Here is a 16,260-nt window from a genome sequence, read left to right on the forward strand (position 1 = left end):
AAGAAAAGTTTTTTTTCTTCTCTATATCTTACCATTAAGATTATTCGCATTGTGTTTTGAGGTTGTGGCATTCAAATTGGCGTAATTATATTTCCTACACCATCGTGGAAAGCGTTCTTACAATAGTCAGCCCTTACAGGAATTTAACTGCAACACTTATTCAGCCTTTACAGGGGTTCAACTGCAACACATATTGTTGAATTTACTCTTGCTTTTGGTCCACATCTCTTCACAGCAAGTTTGTTAATAGATCTACAGAACGTTTCACAATTACATTTATATTTGTTTACCCTTGATGTATGCAGTCAGTGAATCCGCCACCTCCTTTTTTAGATAACCCTAGTGAACCACCTGTATCATGGCGGAACTGGTTGGATATTTTTGAAACATATTTGGGAGCCATTGGTGCATCGAGATTTCATCCAGAACGTAGAAGGTTTCTGTTGTTACATTCTATTGGGTTCGAAGAACGCTCAATTTTTTTAACATTTACCTGAACTCATAGGAGCAGAAGGTGAAATAATAGAGGAGTACGCGGAAGCAATACAAAAACTGGAGCTGAGATTCGATGTACAGCCTTGTGGTTTTGCACAATAAATCCTTCACGAGGAAACAAATGTCTACTGAGAATGTTGACATATATATTTCTGCACTCAGGAGGCTGGTGGCAGAATGTACATTTGTGAATTTCACTGACCAGCTCATGTGTGATCAATTTATTAGTCATTGTATTAACAAAACCATCCAGCAGAAATTGTTTTCTTTAGGTGATCCCACATTAGAGGAGACAATACATATTGCCAAGAGCATTGAGACATCTCAGATTTCAGCCAATGAATTGGAAGAAAAGGGGGGCGCTAAGTGGCGCACAAGCGGAATGGCCGCCTTTGAGTGAGGCTCCCGCAGGCTGGTTCCAATATCCGATATTTATCCTGCTCCACTCAGAGAAATCACGCTGAGAAACCATGAAATACAGTGGTGTAAGCCTGGAGAATCCGGCGGTGCTTAGAGGTGACGGCTGTCCATTGATTAATGTCGGATAAAGGCCCCTGATCTCGCCGGCGGAAGACAGCGGTAACTCTCCTGGAGTAGGGAGGCGGTGTCGCTGTTCACGCGAGCGGCGGGCGGTGCAAGCGGCTGATAGGCTGCGGTGAACTGGCCGCTGGAAGCGCGCTACGTTGCCCGCTAGACCCGCAACGGCCGCCCGTGTGCTAGAGTCTGCCCACCTGTGCGACGCCTGGGAGGAGGTACGTGGCATGATCAGCACTGAGAGAGCGGACATTGTAGATTTTGCCAGGCCAGGTGTGAGGGCGAGGAGAGGGATCCCAGTGCGGAGCGATCGTCGGCGGGAGCGGTACTGGCTCGGCCGAGAGGTGGAAGCAGGGCCGCGCTCACGTGGAGACATCTGACCGTTGCAGCGGAGGTGTTACAAAACGCTCTTTTCCCCCTGGCTGTGCGTCTCACAAAGATATGGGCGAGTGCAGTCGGCTCATTGACGGCGTGTATCGAAAAAAGTGTAATGGTGCGGGAGGAAGAGCGCGCCCACAACCTGCATGGGGAGAGATCTGAGATTTACATACATGGCGTTTGCATAAGCTGCACATGATAAAACCCAGCACGACCTCATTGCTGTGAAGGCTGGATTGGAGGGGGGGACCCCCTTGCTATTGATTCCTGCCTGGAGTGGAGAGTTACATGCACATTGGATTCCTAGTCATGTTGAAGATGGAAGCCTGATCAGCACGGTGGGTGTGGCAGCGGACTTATATATCTGTAGGGGGCAGTGTGATGGTAACACTTCCTGTGTGGCTCGAAGGGAATAACCTGCCTCCTAAACATTGTTGGCATCAGATAACAACTGTAGCTGCCTCTGCCATGGGGTGCAGTGGTGCCTTCGAATGATGGATGGTGCATCACAGAGACGTGTAAGCAGAGCACGGTGACCGGAGGCAGAGGCACGGCGGCGGGAATAGTCGAGCTGCGGAGAGGCGGCAGGGGACCCCAGACGCCATTGCGAATAGTGGAGGTGTGCACAGGGCGCTCTTGATTGCTTGCTGGACTAGCATTGCTCGCTTTACTTCCTTCACCGCGCAAGGCCTGTAGGGCGGGGAGAGTTTGGGGCCCCTGCACCCTCCTCAGTGGTCCTAAGATGGGGAAGACAGAGGCCCGTCAGCAGAGGCTGATTTTCGACGCCCGGAAATCGACCAGGCAGCTGCAGATGGAGGCGGGCTCGGAGGCGGAATCCTTGCTGCCGGAGCAGGCGACAGCCCCAGGGGAAGATTTGAAAACTATCTTAACGGAAATGCGGCAGGGGTTTGCGGTCATAGCGGGTAAAATGGACACGATGACCACCCGCATGGATGCGATAGCCCGGAAGCTTAAAGGCCACGAGACGCAACTGAACGAAGCTGAGCAGCGCATTTCCACTGTCGAGGACACTGCGGTCCATGTGCAAAAAACAACAGATCAGCTTGACAAGTTGCTCAAAGTTATCGCTGCGAAGAACGAGGACATAGAGGCGCGCAGCCGAAGAAATAACATACGCGTTTTGGGAATACCAGAGCGCACCAATACAGGAAAATTGGAAGATTATATCGAAAAACTACTAACGGCTGTGGTTGGAAAAGATGCTCTCTCTTCGCAGTTCATAGTGGAACGAGCTCATCGATCCCTCGGGCCTCGGCCGCCTCCTGGTGGCACCCCCAGGCCAATCATCGCCCGCCTGCTCAATTACAGAGACAGAGATGTGGCTTTACGTGTGGCCAGGGAGAGGAAACAATTATCGTATGAAGGAGTGACATTCACCATGTACCTGGATTTCATGCTGCATGTGCAAGAGGAACGTCGTCGCTTCCTGGCGGTGAAATAGAAACTAAGACAGGCTGGGATTGATTATGCACTGTTGTATCCCGCCCGCCTCCGGGTGACTCATCAGGGAACGCAAAAATTCTTCACTAATCCACATCAGGTGGAAGAACATTTGAAGCAGATTCTTAGACAAAACAGAGCGTCAACGCCGCTGGAGGGGTCGGAGAGATCCCCCTAACCAGAGATGAACTAATAGCTGCTGCGGAGGGAGCTGACAGGAGGAGGTGGCTAATATGATGACTTGTGGTAAAAGCGCTGTTTGGAACGATATCGGAGGGGTGAGGTTGCATGCCGTTGTAGCCAATAGATGTGACATTCTCTAGGCCATGAACAGTGAGAGGAGCTAAACATACTGTTATAACCAGCCACCCTCGGCATCTGTCTGGGGATTGGCGGGCATAGCTGCCAGACCTGGACTGACTAGAGGTTTTCGTTAACCACCCAGATGCATGGCCTCAAAGGGGAGTACCCTATGTTTGTTACTTGTTGTTCACAGCTTTCCCATATGTCCTTCTCTAGTTGGGAACGGGCAGATGTTGGCATGTTATCTGACATGAGAGAGCTGAAGGGTGCTGGGGGGGGGAGATTTTTCATTCTGGCATATTTGGGATGCTTCAGTGGGTGGGGTGGAAGGAGGTGGGGAGTTTAACGGGTATGATATGGCACATGTACAGATTGTTTTTTATGTGCAGATTAGTCTTAGACTGTACATGCATATACACGTAGGATTGCAGCATGCAGGGAAACTCGAGTGGAAGGACACTGATGGCGCAGGAGGATAAGAGCACGCTTAGAGTGCTGTCATGGAATGTCAGGGGCCTTGGGGACCCGAGGAAGCGGAGGCAGGTTTTGGCATACCTGGATCGGCAGCAGGTGCAAGTGGCGCTCCTGCAGGAAACTCATCTGGACCCAAGGGTTAGCAATCATTTTGCATGCAAGTGGGCAGGCTACCGCTTGTTCTCATCCTATTCCTCTTATGCCCGAGGGACAGCAATCCTTTTCAAAAAGCAGATACGGTTTGAGCAGTTAGGGATGCTCGCAGATGTGCAAGGCCGATATGTTATCGTATGGGGTAGGGTAGGTATGGACTCTATAACGATAGCTAACTGCTATGGCCCCAACACAGATAGTCCAGAATTCTTCATTGATTTGTGTAGTAAAATATTAACAGTTGGCTCTACTCACATAATATGGGGAGGGGATTTCAATGTTGCCTTGCAGCCGCACCAGGATAGATCTAATGCATCGGTACATCACTACACTAAGTCTAGAGAGGTGTTATATGGCATACTTGAGGAAGGTGGGCTCATAGACAGCTGGAGACATCTACATCCGCAGGGAAGAGAAGGTACGCACTTCACATCTCATAAGGGAACCTGGGCGAGGATAGACTATTGTTTCATGTCCAGGGGACTGGGGCCCAGCATACGCAAAGTGTCACATTTGGCTAGAACTTTTTCGGACCATTGCCCGGTAAAGGTATCGTTTACCCCGTCGGGTTATGCCAGCCCTAGGCCGCGATGGAGGTTGCTACCCACGGCTCTGTTTGATACCGCTTTTCATGCGGAACTAGAGGAGGAAATTCGCGACTTCTTCATTAGAAATAAAGGTTCGGTTGGTAGCGTGGAGGTGATCTGGGAGGCCTTTAAGGTGACGGTCAGAGGGATTTGGATCTCTAAGAGCTTTGGGGTGCTACAAGATATACAGCGCACGCTAAGACGCCTGGAGGGGGAATTGAAGGGGTTGGAGCAGCAGATGGGGCAGGGACAGACAGGACAGGTACATAGTGTATTCCGAGATACGCTGACAGAATATGAAACTACAGCACAACGTGAATTGAAATTCCGTGGGCATTACTGGGTAGCCTGCAGATATGGCGAGGGGGAGTGTCCTGGGAGAGCATTGGCGGAGGTGACGCAGCACCCCTGTTTCAGCACATACATATTAGAGGTGCAAGGCCCCGGTGACACAACACAGCGGGATTCATCAGACATACTTGAAACGTTTATTATTCACTTTGGTACACTGTACACATCTCAGAGAAGAGGGTCGCTTGAGCTGGAGGAATTCCTGGGGGAGGTTGCACTCGGATGGCTCGGGGATGCATAGCGAGAGTTCTTATGCCATCCATTTGAATTAGACGAAGTGCGAGAGGCAATCATGCAGTTGAAAAACGGGAAAGCGCCTGGGTCAGATGGCCTGCTGGCTGAATTTTATAAAAGCTATATTGATATCATGGCGCCAGTCCTCAAGGAAGTATACAAGGAATCATTGGAGATGGAAACATTGCCGCCCTCGATGAGGGAGGCTATAGTCACATCCTTATTGAAGCCGGGAAAACCCCCTGACTCCTGTGACTCATACAGGCCGTTGTCAATGATAAACTGTGATGCAAAGATATTAGCTAAAGTGCTCGCTAATCGTCTGTCCCTGTTAATGGAAAAACTTGTGCTCCCGGACCAGTCAGGGTTCGTACCGGGCAGGTCAACATCGCACAATCTCCGGACTTTGTTTTCATTGATACAGACAGTAGACCCTGAGTTCCCCCTGGCCGCAGTGTTCCTCGATGCCACGAAGGCATTTGATTCTGTGGAGTGGGACTACCTGTTCGGTGTTCTGCGGAGAATGGGATTCCCACGTTTGTACCTCTCCTGGCTCCAGCTATTATATCATCAACCTGTGGCCCGTATACTGATAAATGGTCATTTGTCCCCCCCAATCACAATTTCCAGAGGCACCCAGCAAGGGTGTCCGTTGTTACCCTTATTATTCGCTCTTGCCGTGGAGCCGTTGGCTGCCCGGCTGCGGCAGGTTCATAACGATAAGGCGTTTCGCTGTTGTATGCGGCAAATATTGATATCGTTGTATGCAGACGATATAACATTATATGTTAGAGATCCGCAAAGCAACATCAATCCTATACTGCGGGAATTTATACAGTTCGGACAGCTTTCAGGAGTGGGAATTAACTGCGTAAAGTCCCAGGTGTTCCCGCTCACGCCGGCTGTGACTCCTTTCCCACTTGACTTTCCACTGGCGTGGTGTCACGACGACTTGAGGTATCTTGGGGTCCGAGTGGCTAGGGACAGGGATGAAACTATACGGGCAAACTATGGCACAGCCGTTGAACGCCTAAAAACTAACATAACGCGCTGGGTGGCATTGCCCCTATCTATTGCGGGCCGAGTGTCGCTTATTAAAATGGTGATACTTCCACAGTTTCTGTACCTATTTCTCAATATTCCCTATCAGCCCGGGTGGGTTTTTTTCACCACATTGCGCTCTGAACTCATACGATTGGTATGGGGAGGAAAGCAGCCGTGGCTGAAATGGTCCATATTAACCAGGCCATATGCACTGGGTGGGTTCGATGTTCCTGACTTTGAGGTCTATTTTTTAAGTGCCCAAGCGCATTACGCCTATTATTGGGTGTATCCTCCACGATACATGCCGCAGGTGGCGGTAGAAGACTGGCTCGTGGACCCAATAACCCTTAGTGGCCTCATATATGGTCCGGCGCGCACGCAAGCAATATCGCCTACCACTATTACGGGTACGGTTGAGGCCTGGCATTAGATAGTGGCCCTCTTAGATGTGTCATTCCTTTATTCTCCTAAGCTGCCACTCACATATCACCCGAACTTGACACTGTTGCAGGAGAAAGGATTCCAAGACCTATGTAAGCGAGCACAGATCAGTACATGGGGGGATCTTTTTTTATGAGGAAACCTTCCGCACATCCGAACAGTTCCTGCAAGCAGAGGCGCACACCCCGCTGGATGTTTTTTTATATGTGAGATTACGACAGGGTATGAGGTCGATACTCCCGGATTTCTCCCGGGAACCTGAGAGTTTGGAGCCATTACTTCGGATGTTGCGATCCGCGGATGGCAGGCACTTGGTGTCTGGATTGTATACCGCAATACGAGCGCATAAGGTGGGAGTAGATAATCCGTCCAGAATACGATGAGGGGAAGAATTGGAGAGCGAAGTCACCGATGACCAGTGGCAATATTGCTGCCTTCAGACAGCACAGATATCGGCCAGTAGCAGGCTCTGAGTAATACATTACAAGTTCTTGCACCAACTATATTATACGCCGGTTAAGAAGTTGTGTTTTAAATTAGCTGACAACGATTGCTGTGGGAGATGTGGACGGCCAGGGGCAGGGTTTCTACATTTAGCCTGGGAATGTGAGAAGGTATGGGAGTATTGGTAGCACGTGCTTACAGCACTAGGGGACATGATTGACAACCACCTGGTTAGGGATCCGATACTTGCGCTCCTGGGGTACACGTTGCAGATACCCACAAAGTACAGGAAGTATGTTGCTATCTCACTCTTGCTGGCAAAGCGAAAAGTGGCCTGCAGATGGGGCAGAGGTCGGGCCCCAAAATTCAAGGAATGGCTGGCGGATCTAGTATACTGTCAAGAACAGAGTAACACTTATGCTGCCACGGGCCTCTCAACCCAAGGACATATGGGGGCCGTTGGCGAGATACCTTCTCTCACATAGTCATGTTGGCGTGCTGCTGTGTCATGCCAGAACGTGGAAGATGGTGCAGAATAAAAGGTGAATCTCTCTCTCATTAAATGGACTTATTCTATATTGCCTGATAGGTATAGAATAGATATCAGCCTGGTGGGGTCTCATTGTGTACTGAAAGAACCGGGTGTGTCGATGATGTTTCTGTGTCTGAGTAGCCTTTAAGCGTTGCATGCAAAGATGTCTAGATTTCATTATTCGTTCGCCTGCGCCTCAGTTATTGACTGGACGGTATTACTAAACCTGAGACATTAATCACGAGATATGTATTGTACACTGCATGCCATTGATTACCAACGATTTATTGAAACTGTTGACAATATGGTATTGATTTCTTATGTAACAGCCTAAAATTATAAATAAAGTTAAAAAAAAAAGGAATTGGAAGAAAAAAGTGAAACAATCAATGTGGCAAAGCCCAGGGATCATTGTGGCAATATAGGTGTTGTCACTAAAGACAACAAAGAGCTGGGTAGACTTAGTAGGAGTCATTCCTTCAACCAGTCTAATTGTTGTTTCAGGTGTGGCAAGGTGGCACATGGTAGAGGTGGCAGAAAGTGAAATTTCCCTCAGCCTTTACTGAAGATGTAGGTACCATCAAGGGATTTCATCACAAGATAAGAGTTAAAAAGGGTTAACTCCCTGTTTAACAAACGTTACTCAGTGTTCCATTTTCAGTCAGGGAGGATACGGAAAAAGAGTCAAGGGTTGCATGACGAAGTAAAAACAGAATCCATTGAGTGATCCTTTTGGTTGTCTCCATTGGTTGGTGACTCGCAAACGGGGGATTTGAGGGTCTGTATAAATTTGTGCAGCTTTATTAAAGCTATCTGGGTAGATTCCCATCCCCTTCCGAAAATGTCATATCTACTGGTGCTTATCACGGGAGCAAAGTGGTTCAGTAAATTAAACCTTGCTTCTGCTTACCATCAAGTAGGATTAGATGATGAGTCAAGACATTACTCTGCCTTTGTTTCACCTATAGGTATGTTTCAGTACTGTAAAAAGCTGTTCGGACTAGCTTCAGCTGCTGCAGATTTTCTGAGAATAATGTACCAGCCTCTTAAAGGAGGGAAGGGTGTCGTAGCATTTCAGGATGACATGCTAATCTTTGCATCCTCCATAGAGGAGCATAACAGAATTCTCACGTGTTCTCCATTTTTCAAGAAAAGGGTGTTGTGCTAAAATTGAGAAAAGTGTGAGTTTTTGAGAGAAAAGGTTGAATACATGGGTCACATGGTATCAGGTGAGGGTATTAAATCAACTCCTGGTTTGGTAGATTCCATTATTAATGCAGAAGCCCCTGTTGACAAAACCACGCTGAAATCATTTTTGGGCTTAAGTGAATTTTATTCGAGATTTATTCCAGATTATGCCAATCAGGCCAATGTGCTAACATATTTGTTTTAAAAAACGGTGTTTTATTGGCATGATAAATGTCAAGCTGCATTTGTTTGGATCAAACGTCAACTTGCAAGCTCCAATGTGTTGAAACATATAATCCTAATTTGTCATGTTGTATAACTCTGATGCCAGCAATCATGGGTTGGGAGCTGTTCTAACACAAAGTGAAGCAGGTTTTGAGAACACTATTGAATATGCATCTAGGACACTTAGAGAACCTCAAATGCATTACTCCACTATAGAAAAGGAATTGCCAAAAACTAAACCTTATGTGTGGGGAACCTTGTTCTTGGTCAAGGCTGGTCATAAAACGTTGGCCACTATCTTGAGTGGTGAAAAAATTAAAGATCAAACGCTCCGAATATCTAGGTTGTCCACTAAGTTCCTACAGTTTCATTTTGACATTGAACACATTCAGGGCATGAAAAATACTAGAGCAGATTTTCTGTCTAGGAGTTCATCTCTCATTGAGGAAGAGGCAGAAGATGAAGATTGTGAAGAGAGTTGTTTTATTTCAGCGGTTGATTTGGAAGAAATGTGCGCTATATCTGAATGGAAGTGAGAACAGATGAAGTCTGTATGCGGGCCATTGAGTATGCCATTAAGGGGTGGCCTAAAGACAGAACAGTGGAATCTCCGTGTCAACCTTTTTGGAAGGTGTCTGACAAATTATCTGTTGAGGACGGATTGTTACTCAGATTTGACAAGTTGGTACCTCCCTCTGGGTTGAGGTCTAGACTGATCAAGTTAGCCCATGAAGGTCATTTAGGGAGCACATTTATCAAACGCAGGCTCAGACAAACCTTTTGGTGGCCATCCATGGATAGGGAGGTAGATACATTTTTCGGCAGGTGTTCCATTTGTTCTACTTCCGAAAGAACATTTGTTGTGAGGAAACCCCCTCGGCAACCTATTGAGTGTCCATCACGTGCTAGGGAGCAAGTTGGAATTGGTGTTGGTAGACCTGTATTCCAAGTGGCAAGAAGTAAAATTTGTAGCGGACTCTAGTGCCAAAATAGTCATTGAGTTTTGAAAAACATTTTTATGCGTGAAGCTTTTCCACAGTTCTTGTTGTGAGATAATAGTGTTCAATTTGTCAACGAGGAAGTGACACATTTTTTGAGATCAGGGGATGTCAAACATTTGAAGACTTCACTGTACCAACCCATGGGCACGTTGAGAGGATGAATCGGGTAGTGGTGCAGTGTCCAATAGGCGGCTGCAAACAAGTTTGTGGTGACGAATGCTGTTAGTGGCATTATTTGGTTTCATAGGACTAGTCCCCAGAGTTCAATATTGGTGTCTCCGTTTGAACTTTTGAGCGAAAGAAAGCCTTTTTCAAAGATCTGTCCAAATTGGATAGGCACATGGATTAATGGTGATTTGTTATTTGATCATGATCTGACAGTAAATAGGAATTCAGTGTTGGCTAAAGCTAGGCAGAAGGAGAACTATGACAACCATGCTAGGGTAAGAGAACAACAGGTCAAAGTAGGGGATGTTGTACACATCAAGAAAGGGGTCCAAACTAAGAAAGGGGGAGGGAAACTTAGTGAACCTGTTGTTATTGATAATGTTTGTGGAAGTGCCATCAGAGTGAATGGTAGGAGTTGGTGGAATGTTGCAAGGGTGGTAAAGTGCAAAGGTGAACAGAATGCCAATTCCACTGTTCCCAGCTCTTATTGTGAACAGAATGCCAATTCCACTGTTCCCAGTTCTTCTTCTTCCTCTGTTGCCCAGGGAGAGGGTTCTGGTCAAAGTGACAAACCTAGTTCTCCCACTCCTCATGATGGCAGTGCAAAAGTATGTAGGGGTAAGTGGGTGAGAAGGTTACCGTTCAGGTATAGGTGATTCTCTCAACAGGTTCCTTCTATTTCTTTTCTAACGTGTTACAGCTCCTGTGATTTGGTTCCTTGTATCTTTTGTTGTGTTTTGATTTAGAATGTTATTTATTTTTCCATTGTTCTGGATTTTATATAGTCAATATTTTCATCCTTTACTTTAATGTTTGTTAATCTGGGTTAGATGTTTTGTTTTTTGTTAAAGGGGAGAAGTGATGTAGTAGTGTGCTGCCACCAAAGCATTCCATAAAACTTGGAACACTTTAGACAACAGTAGTTGGAAACCAGGCGAAGCGGCTTGGCAGTGCTCTCCATGGCAGCTCTGTCAGGAATAAATGAAAATTCAACAATTACCTGCGAAGGTGTTAATATTTTATAGAGCAAAATACTACACTGCTCCTCTCATATTTTGTAAGCAAATAGTTCATTTGACCCATTTGTTTTCTCTGATCTGGCAGTGGATGGATATACACCCTCTTGAACTGGGGTAAGGAACAATCTACATTCTGTGATCAAAAAACTGTAAAACTAACCTTTTTCCTGATCCTTACCCTAACCCTATCATTAGCCCTAACCATAACTCTACTCTTAATACTAAATCATTTTGTAACTCTAACCAGTTTCATAAATGTAATCATTTTTGTCCTAATCCTAAACTAAACTTTATGCCTTAACCACATTGTAACCCTATCATTATCATCTTAAACCTAAACCTCACCACAAACCTAACTTTAACTCTCACCATAAGCCTATTTCTGATTCAATTCTACTTCTTATCTGAACACAATCCTATATGCATACCTTTTGTTAAAGTACTCCTCTTCTCACATTTACTTTCTAATTTCGTTAGAACTATAAGATTTTCACACCAAAATATTTGAAGTAGTCACACACTGCCATAACTAAGCTACATACCAGGCTCAACTCCATTCTCCATTTTGAATATGCAATAGAATTGTGATGAATGACATTCCTGCAACAATACCACAAAACAAAAAACAGTTGTGGGGAAAAAACATTAGACCTTAAAAAGCATTGAAAGAAAACAGCCATAACAAATAAGCAAAAAGTGATTGAACAGCCAATACATTAGAGTAGGGAATTGTGGAAACACTCCTCACCGGGATCACTTTTTCTTGAAGCCAGCGAAACCTAGTAGATCTTGACAAATCAATGCATTTTTTGACAAAAAGAAAATATGCACGGTTTAATGTTCCTTCCCAAAAATATACATACGATTATTCATCTGGGATCCTGTACATCCGAGGAAAATTTGTATAAGTATGAGAATCAAGGGAGGATCCCATACTAATAGTACATGTGATGAAAACTGATTCCTCAAACTCAGTAGCAGTTTGAGCTCATATTTGAATAACATAATTCAATACTCACAGAAGCCAGTCCACTGCTATCAACAGGCTAATATCTTGGGTTGGTAGTCCCACTGCAGTTAAGATCAGCAGCATAGTGACCAATCCCGCACTGGGTATACTGGCTGCTCCTACACTTGCAAGAGTGGCAGTCAGGCTGAGGAAAAAACAGAAAATATCAGTGAAATACAACAACCTTCCTGAGTCTTAATGGTTTCTTTGCATGGATATAATTTCTAGATCAGATTATCAGATTTTACATTGTTTAACAAGGTAGCTCTTCTAGGGTTAGTTCCTAAAGTTCTAATACAATATTTAATTAGGTGCTCTAAATTAGTAACCATCTCATATTGAAAATTTAGTGTGCAAATTCTATTTCTGGTGGTTTATATGTATTTTCTCTTTAATATAAATTATAATTTCTATTTTTAAATCCTGAGAGATAGAAAGAGTGGGCGAGTGACTGCGTGAGTTGATCAGTCAGTCAGTGGGACATCCTGTAATTTCTACTGCTCACCTTATGTTTCTGTCACATTAAAATAACATCTTCACACTGTTTTGTGCACTTTATGCCCTAAGGGGATATCAAACTGTAACCTACATTTGACCTAATACTCCTTTGCTGAATCTAAAGTACGTACTAAAGCAGGCTTCTCCAATGATTAGCTCGTGAGCTACTGGTAGCTCTCCAGCAACCAATTAGCATCTCTACTGTGCTTAGTCTAGTTTATTAAATTGACAGATTTTGCTTGGCGGAATCAATATAAGTGTATTCAAAATTGAAATGTGTAAATTTAAGATGAAAATTTGTGCATCAGACCTCATAAGCATATGTTTGGAGAAAAAAGTGGTTGAATTCACAAACTATAAATCTGATATTTAAGTGAGGAATCATGTAGCAGTCAGTCAGTCAGTCAAAACAGTCTTTATTTCGAATATTTCATCTTAAAAGACATTTAAAATTCATCAAATACAATTAAAAAGTTAATGTATTATTTATAACAATTGAGACTAAAAGCTATTTAATAAATAACAGGTTAAGATCAATAAAAAAGTATTAAACATACATAGACTTTGACTTGAAATTCATTCTACAGTTGGGGGTAATGCTACGCTATAGTATGTATAACCAGTGGTAAAATTTCATCTTTTCCGTATAAGCCACGCCCAACTAATATATTTGGCTAGACCGATGACCACAAGAGAAGATGTATCAGTCTTTAGGATCCTTCTAGTAGCATTAGGGAGACTTTCTCTAATATCATTACCTTGCTGCCAGGGGAATTACTGCTATGGCTGTTATGTATTACCTGTGTAAAGGCATTCCAAACTGACATCTTTTTTACGTTGCTTCTAGCAACCCTGCCTGATGCACTGAAATGATCACTTCTGGCAACACTGCACTGAGGTGTCCACTGCCGGTAACCTTGCATATAGGGGTCACCAATGTAATCTTGCCTGATACAGTCATTATTTCAATATTAATAATATTAGTAGCTCTGGATGATTTTCATTGAGCATAAGTAGCTTTTGTTACAGAAAAGGTTGGAGACCCCTGCCCTAAGGTATCCATGGGAATTCTTCTGTTTAACTCAGATGCCTAACCATTTATCTATGCATTTCAGAATATTGAAATCCTTTAATCAGGAGAATTAAATTACTTATACCTGGATACAATAAACAAAGAATTTCCAAAATATGATCTGTTTCTTTAACACAGGTTTTCAGTAAAAAAAAAAAAAAGTGTCCGTCATTCTGATGGCATGGAGGTTGGCTGTTACATAATGGTATGTCCTCTTGTCTCCACCCTTTTAAATCTGTTCTTGCTTCTGTCTGTGAGTGGAATAGTCTTTTTTAGACCAAAGTATGTATTCTTAATAAACAAGAAAAATCTTGATTTTTATTAAGACCTCCGGGAAATAATGTTAGATGTTTCTTCTAAATGTTTTGATCACTTTGCATACTTGGAAGCCTACCTGAACCTGTAGTTGAATGTTCTGATAAAAGTGTTTTTAGCCAAACATGATCTGAGATCATTATCACAAATCATTGTGTGTGCTAATTCATTCTGGTCTTTATTTTTAGTGCCATGTGCTTTATATATACATTTCACTCCATGCCAGCGCGCTGACATCAGTTCCTTCTTTTCAACAGTTTGTCGATGTCAACTAGTGTGCCTATTTTCTATATTTTTTAGAAGATGTCCCCAAACAAAGATACTGGGTTCAAGACTTGTGGTGCCTGTAATAGAACTCAACTTGATGTGGCTGTGGTGCCTGGAGAGAGACCACGAGTCTGCAACCTGTGTGGAGTGCAAGACCATGAACCCTAAGGCCATCTTCGTGCAGGCCATGAAGCTTTTGGCTGCATTCGGGTTCCTGCCGCTCCAGGTCCTGTTCGCGATGGAGGTCTTGGGACCGCTCTCAGAGTCGCTTGTGTCAATCTTTGTCGCAATCCCATACAGCGTCAGAGAAGCACGAGAAGTATAAGTCCTCTCACTCTCCCATTCTTTGGACGGTGTGAGGGAACAACACCACAAATCAAGGCCAAGCTCCTAGGTTATGCCTGAGGAGACAGAGTTTGAAACTGGGTTTGCTCCATGTTTCCCTGAATTTCCAAAAGTCAGAGATCCCGTCTAACTTTGAGAATTTTATGAGGCATGAGCATCATTTTTCACAGTTGAACCCCTCTGGAGCGCCTTTGGGCCCCTCATTGGTTCGGACGGGGTCTCCGAATGGAACTCCACCGATGGGTCTGCCCTCTGCGCCAGTCTGGTTCGCAGGATCTGTTGGTGGATCTGGATCGGCCCTGGTCGTGACCGCCTCTGGCTAACCTTCCAGAAGTTCGATTCCCAGCACTGCCGATGCCCATCAGTGGGGCAGATTCCATTTTGATTGCCTAATTTGATACGGAGCCGGACTGGCATCATCTAACACTGGCTCTGGAGTTGACCAAGCTCAAATGGCCTGAATAGGAGATGGAGTACAATTTTACTGGAGGACCCTCCGAGGAGCACAAATGGAGGGAATCAGAGTATCCCTATGGCTATTTCGACACCCTAGCGGAGTCCATGGCCGATGACACCTGTTATGAGGACCTGGCTAATGCCAGTGATCTGTATATCTCACCAGACACTGGCCTCCTCTCTCCACCTACAGTGACTATGAAGGAAGAGGCTTCTTTTGCGAAAGTATTCCATAAGGTGGGTGAGATCCTGGACCTCCAGCTGCCCAGGGTTGAGGTCAAGACCAATGTCCTGACAAAAGTGCTTCAGCCCGAGGTATCCTCTTCAGAACCCTTGCTCCCCCATTAATAAAGCCCTCACAGAAGTCCTGCATGGGGCCTGGGCCAAGCCATGTATAGGCACTCCTGTGCACATGACCATCTCCCGCCACCATCGCCCTGCTCCTGGAGATCCATCCTTCCTTACCCAGCACCCCAACCCTGAGAGCCTGGTGGTACAGGATAAATTCCAGCGCATTCCCTACCACACCACAGGATAGGAAATTCAGGAGCCTGGATACTTTTGTCAAGATAGATGTTTTATGATGGAATTGCTGGGCAGAGCCATTGCTTCCATGGTGGCACTTTGGCGTCATGCCTACTAGCTTTTCTGGGGATTCCCAGGCATCCCTTATGGACATGCGCTTTGATGGGACTTGTCTTTTTGGCAAAAAAGCAGATTCATCTCTGGGACAATTTAAAGATAGTATGTCTACCGCCAGGCCGCTGTGAGCTTACCATAGCCCTGCGACAGCGGCAATCCACCTTCTGCCCCCTCCAGGGCTACAGTACAGGCTAACAGCCATGTCCTTTTCTTCTTGGTCACCATGGCCAGCAGCCATCACAGTTCTTTCGTGGCCACGGACGTGGCTCATGCAAGCCTTGCGGAAACGAGGGCCAGAGGTCGATTCAATCCGCCCCGCCAACCGTAACCACAAAGCCTCTTTAGTTTACTCTCCTATAATCATGGGCACCCAGTTGGTGGCAGGATCTGGCACCACCTGCCCCAATGGTGGGAAATTCGTTCGACAAATAGGTGCTTCAGATCGTCCAAAGGGGCTATGCCCTACCATTCCAACAGACCCTCTGTCTACCGATCGGCTGACGGAGAACCACCTTTCACACATGCAATAGGAAGTACTGGCTCTTCTGTGGTTGGTAAACTCTCTACTTTCTAGTGCCGAAAAAGGATGGGGACCTCCATCCTATCCTAGATTTCTGCCCTCTC

General features: G+C 45.3%; 1 protein-coding gene across 3 annotated transcripts in view; it reads right to left on the reverse strand.

Moving 5' to 3' along the window:
• The window catches only part of LOC146809468 (excitatory amino acid transporter 2-like), a 968,543-nt gene that overhangs the window by 78,133 nt on the left and 874,150 nt on the right, over positions 1-16,260 (reverse strand). For all 3 annotated transcript variants that reach the window (XM_085616310.1, XM_085616311.1, XM_085616312.1), the window contains one exon: positions 12,052-12,186. In XM_085616310.1, coding sequence (XP_085472436.1) covers positions 12,052-12,186 — 135 coding nt within the window. The remainder of the gene's footprint in view (positions 1-12,051; positions 12,187-16,260) is intronic.

This window comes from Triturus cristatus, chromosome 7 (assembly GCF_964204655.1).
Source record: "Triturus cristatus chromosome 7, aTriCri1.1, whole genome shotgun sequence".
NCBI lineage: Eukaryota > Metazoa > Chordata > Amphibia > Caudata > Salamandridae > Triturus > Triturus cristatus.